The following is a 4291-nucleotide window of genomic DNA, read 5'->3' on the forward strand; positions in this document are numbered from 1 at the left end:
AAAGAATGAATGAAGAATTTTTTTCCACCTGTGTTAGGGTTCTTAGGGTCCGAAGGAATTGGAGAAAGAAGAGGATGAACAGTGATTTCATTGTGTCATTTTCTTATATTTATTTCAATAAATTTGATAATGTAATAATTCTATTTTTCACCGTGTCACTCCAAATTAACCACATCATACAATACCGTGCCACATAGCCTCCACTACCGCTGGAAAAATTACTCAAGTCACGAAAGGGTAGAATTGAGAACGGAATTTTATATTTGTGTGTGCAAATGACTTATTAAAATATTGAGGAGTACATCTGTCCACCATGTGAAAATCCAGGTGTACTTTTGTCTATTTTTTCTTTATTTATTTATGAAATGCCACACTTATTTAAATCGACACAGTGAGTATAAATTGTATAGATCAAATTTCTGATACATTTGGCCGTTAATTTACATTTCACCAACATTGGTGCCTTTTTTAATTTTTTGGGTCAGTATTTTTTTTGTCCACAGTATCTCTCAATCTGACAGGTTAAGGGTTAATCCGTCGTAAAGATTGAAGCTCTATTTAAAAATTTGTCGCTAGTCAAGTGATTAATAGATTATTATATGTACAAGACGAATTCAAACTTCTGACATTTATTTAAGTGACCTAATGAGATAACCAGTCCACGAAGTTGGTTTTGGTTTATTATTACTAATACTGGAATAATTGTTCTCGACTCTGCTCTGTTTTTTATTTTAAAGTCAAGCTCAACTCTGTGCTACTCTCTATCTCTATCACATATATTGGGCTATGGCCCAAATGGAAAATGGATCAGATGTAAAAAATAAAAGATAAAAGGAATACTTTTCATAGTTTCATTCCATACTAAGTGGGCTTTCAATTAATGGGCTTAAAAGACTTCAACAACATGTAGACTTAATAATGGTAGTACTGCCTTTCCTAACCAAAAACAAAATGGTAGTACTGCCTTGAAAAAAAAAATAATGGTAGTACTGTAGTAGAGGATCTCCCAAATACTGAGCTTTGTTTCCACCAAGATAATTTGTGTTGTGACTTGTGAGTAGGGTGTGTATGGTCCGGTCCGGCTCGAAGATTCGGTCCAGTTTCGAACATTTTAGGAACTAATTTGGTGTGATTTCACCGGGTCTAGGATCGGATAAGGATTTCAAAAATAGATCTAGTCATTATTTCGGGTCAGGTCCGGGCCATAGCTCGGATCACTCGAATTCGGCCCGATAGTCCGGTCATCATACACAATTAATATTTTGTGTTATTAGTGATTGATGATGGCTATTCTTATGTTTTAAGTATTGTAAACCTTAATATTTTGTGTAATTAGTTATTATAAGACTATAAGTTAATGTTTTATGTTTAAAATGCATAAGATTTTAGATTAATGCATAATACTGTGTTATTTGTATTGATTTAAATATTTGGTATTATTAGACAATATTAGTATTGATTATGGTTATGCTTTAATTTCAGAGAAGAGTTGGTTCTTGTTATATTTTTCTAAGTGAATTTTACCATGTCAAATAATGGTTGGAGTCTTAGAAATTTGGATATTTTTACATTCTAGCTTATAAGAAGGTATCAAGGTAATGTAATGTTAACGGCCTGATTTTCATCCGATTTTTATCTAGTATAATCGTGACCCGAAAATGTATAGGTTTCATCGAATTTAAGACCAGATTCGGGTCTGATAAATAGACCCGGTATATATTTCGGGTCGGATCTGTGTCACATTAAACCCGATTTCACCCGACCCATGCACACCCCTACTTTTGAGCAAGAATATTGACTTTTCGTAAAAAAAATGAAAAAAAAATTCAGTCTGAACCAGAATTAGTCCTATAAATCTATATATAATCATAGGGTGCATAATTTTTCCTGAGAGAAAAATTATAAAATAATAACATAAAAAAATATAATACAAACGTGATTAAATTTTTGTTTTTTTTTTATATTTTATTAACTTCTTTAACTTTAGAAAAACTTGATTCTTAATTAATAAAAAAGTTTTATATATAAGAAAAATATTAAATAACTAATATTGTTTATGTTTACTTTGCATCTAAAATCAATATTAGCCCATTTTTATTTTTTATTCTAAAAGTATTACTACCTTAATGTTTTCGAATATAAAAATATGAAACGTGCATACAGTATCAATTTCAGACCTTAGCATGTTTGCAAGTCAAGCATTTCGTATCTATACACTACAAACATGAATTTGGTACCTTTCTTCATCATCAATTGCCTCTTATATAGTATAAATTTCATTCTTACACGCTTAATATGAGTTATTAGAGTTGTTTCCGTACTTGAAATCTATCTAATTTATTGTTGTTAGGAATTAGGAGACAACATCTTCCACAAATAAATAAATAAATAAAATTAAAATCTAAATATTGTATGTATTCTCTTCTGTATGAAACTATGAATACTTTCCTTTACTATATTATTATTTTTTTTGTTGCGGTTTTACTTTTACACTCAAAATATTTTTCCCCTCTAAGTACTGATATTTAAATATGATGAGTGCTAGCGGCAGTAACTTTTGTGTTTTGTAACCATCAATTGACCATCAATAATATTTTTAATCGTGTGAGATTAAATCTAATAATAGTGTAGAATCATTCAATTTTTTTTTATAGTTAAATGCTGGCCAACTTTTTAAAAAATTGCTGACCCCGAGACTTTTTCTTTAAATATAATATAATATCAATAATAAAACCATCTCGAAATTGAAATTAAAGAGCTACTATAATGATGAAGTACATATCCTTAATTAATTCTCTATAAAGTGTGTGGCATGCATATATATAATACATTTGATCATCGAAAATATATAATGAATTAACAAAGAAGCAGAAAACAAAGACATGTGTTTATCAACCATGATTCCATGCACATAATATAAAAAGAAAAACTTAAGAATAATTAATAATAAATCATGAAGCCAATAAAAGTTAAAACAATCTGAAAAGGGTAAATTCAAAACAAGTTAAAGGAAAGATATATGACAAATATAAAGCCATATAGTTAAGAAGAAATTAAACTCGTCACTGATGAGATGATGATGTTAAATAATTAGTGGAGGAGCAAAGAACTCAGAATAGATTTGCATGAAGAAGTTATCAACAATTTGAAGGTATGCAGGGCAAGTGAGTCTTGAATAGTAGTGAAGAACCTCTTCAATGTCAAGCACATATTCCACATTGCTTATGTCCAGCATCTCCAATTCCCTCAGCTTCTCTTCCACTATGAATGATGAACAATCTTTCTTCTTCTGATTTCTGTTGCCATATTCCTCATTATGATGATTCTTCTTCTTTTCTGCTTGTTTTGATCTCTTTACTATTATTGCTTTCTTCTCTTGTTCTGAATTGTCCCATTTCTCATTGAAATCACTGTTGTAGTAATTGTGATGATGATGATGATGATCCAAGCCCAATTCTTGGTAACTTGTGGTGGTGTCGTTGGTGTCCATGTCCAAGGGATAAGAGAAGGGGTTATGGTTATTGTGGTGAGGAGGCGGCGGCGGCGGCGATTTTGGAAGCCTGTGGTAGTAGCCCGGAGGAGAGAAGAAAGATTTGAAGTTCTTTATGGTTTTTTGGAAGAACTTCTTGGTGCTGGAAATTGAGCTTCTCAGCAGCATTATTATTATTATTTGAGATGATATGATGAAGAGAAGGAAAAAAAAGAAGACATACACAAGAATTGTCTATCATATGATGTGTGAAAGTAGTGTTAATAATGTATGTGTCTCTATTTAGGTTGTAGTTGGTGATGATCTGATATCAAATAGAGAAGATTTCTATATAGAGAGAGACTTTTAGTTTTTCTTTAATAAAGTAGTGGATCATTCAATGGAATAATTCCAAATTTTACTAACATGATCCTCCATTCCAAATTCTGGTTTCTAATGTGAGTAGTTTCGTTGCTTTTACTTTTGATGGTGGAGTTGGTGTGTAGGCCTCTTTGGGAAAATGAAATGAAAGGTTAGGGGGTGGTTGTTGAATTGGACTTGTCTTGAAACTAGTTAATTATTTATTGTGATATCTCTACTTATCTATAGCTTAGTTTATGCCAACTTTTCTCTTAATCACAGATCATATATCTTATATAGTGACAATCACATTTCTAATTTACCATGGTGTTCAGTCATAGGGAGAAAGTACATGTATATGATTGCCAACTAGCTTTAGTTAGAAATTTCTATGTATTTATTATCTATAAATTAAGCTTAAGAAGTTATGAAAAAAGTGGCATCTTCCTCTGAGGAGTTGGG

At 31.1% G+C, this 4291-nt stretch overlaps 1 protein-coding gene across 1 annotated transcript; it reads right to left on the reverse strand.

Moving 5' to 3' along the window:
• Positions 1-2727: 2727 nt before the first annotated feature.
• Positions 2728-3985, reverse strand: LOC107642126 (uncharacterized). Its single transcript, XM_016345437.3, has one exon. It carries the CDS (start codon positions 3656-3658, stop codon positions 3083-3085), a length of 576 nt encoding a protein of 191 aa, XP_016200923.1. The 5' UTR covers positions 3659-3985; the 3' UTR covers positions 2728-3082.
• Positions 3986-4291: the final 306 nt, after the last annotated feature.

Source organism: Arachis ipaensis, chromosome B5, assembly GCF_059453495.1.
Source record: "Arachis ipaensis isolate K30076 ecotype BB chromosome B5, ASM5945349v1, whole genome shotgun sequence".
NCBI lineage: Eukaryota > Viridiplantae > Streptophyta > Magnoliopsida > Fabales > Fabaceae > Arachis > Arachis ipaensis.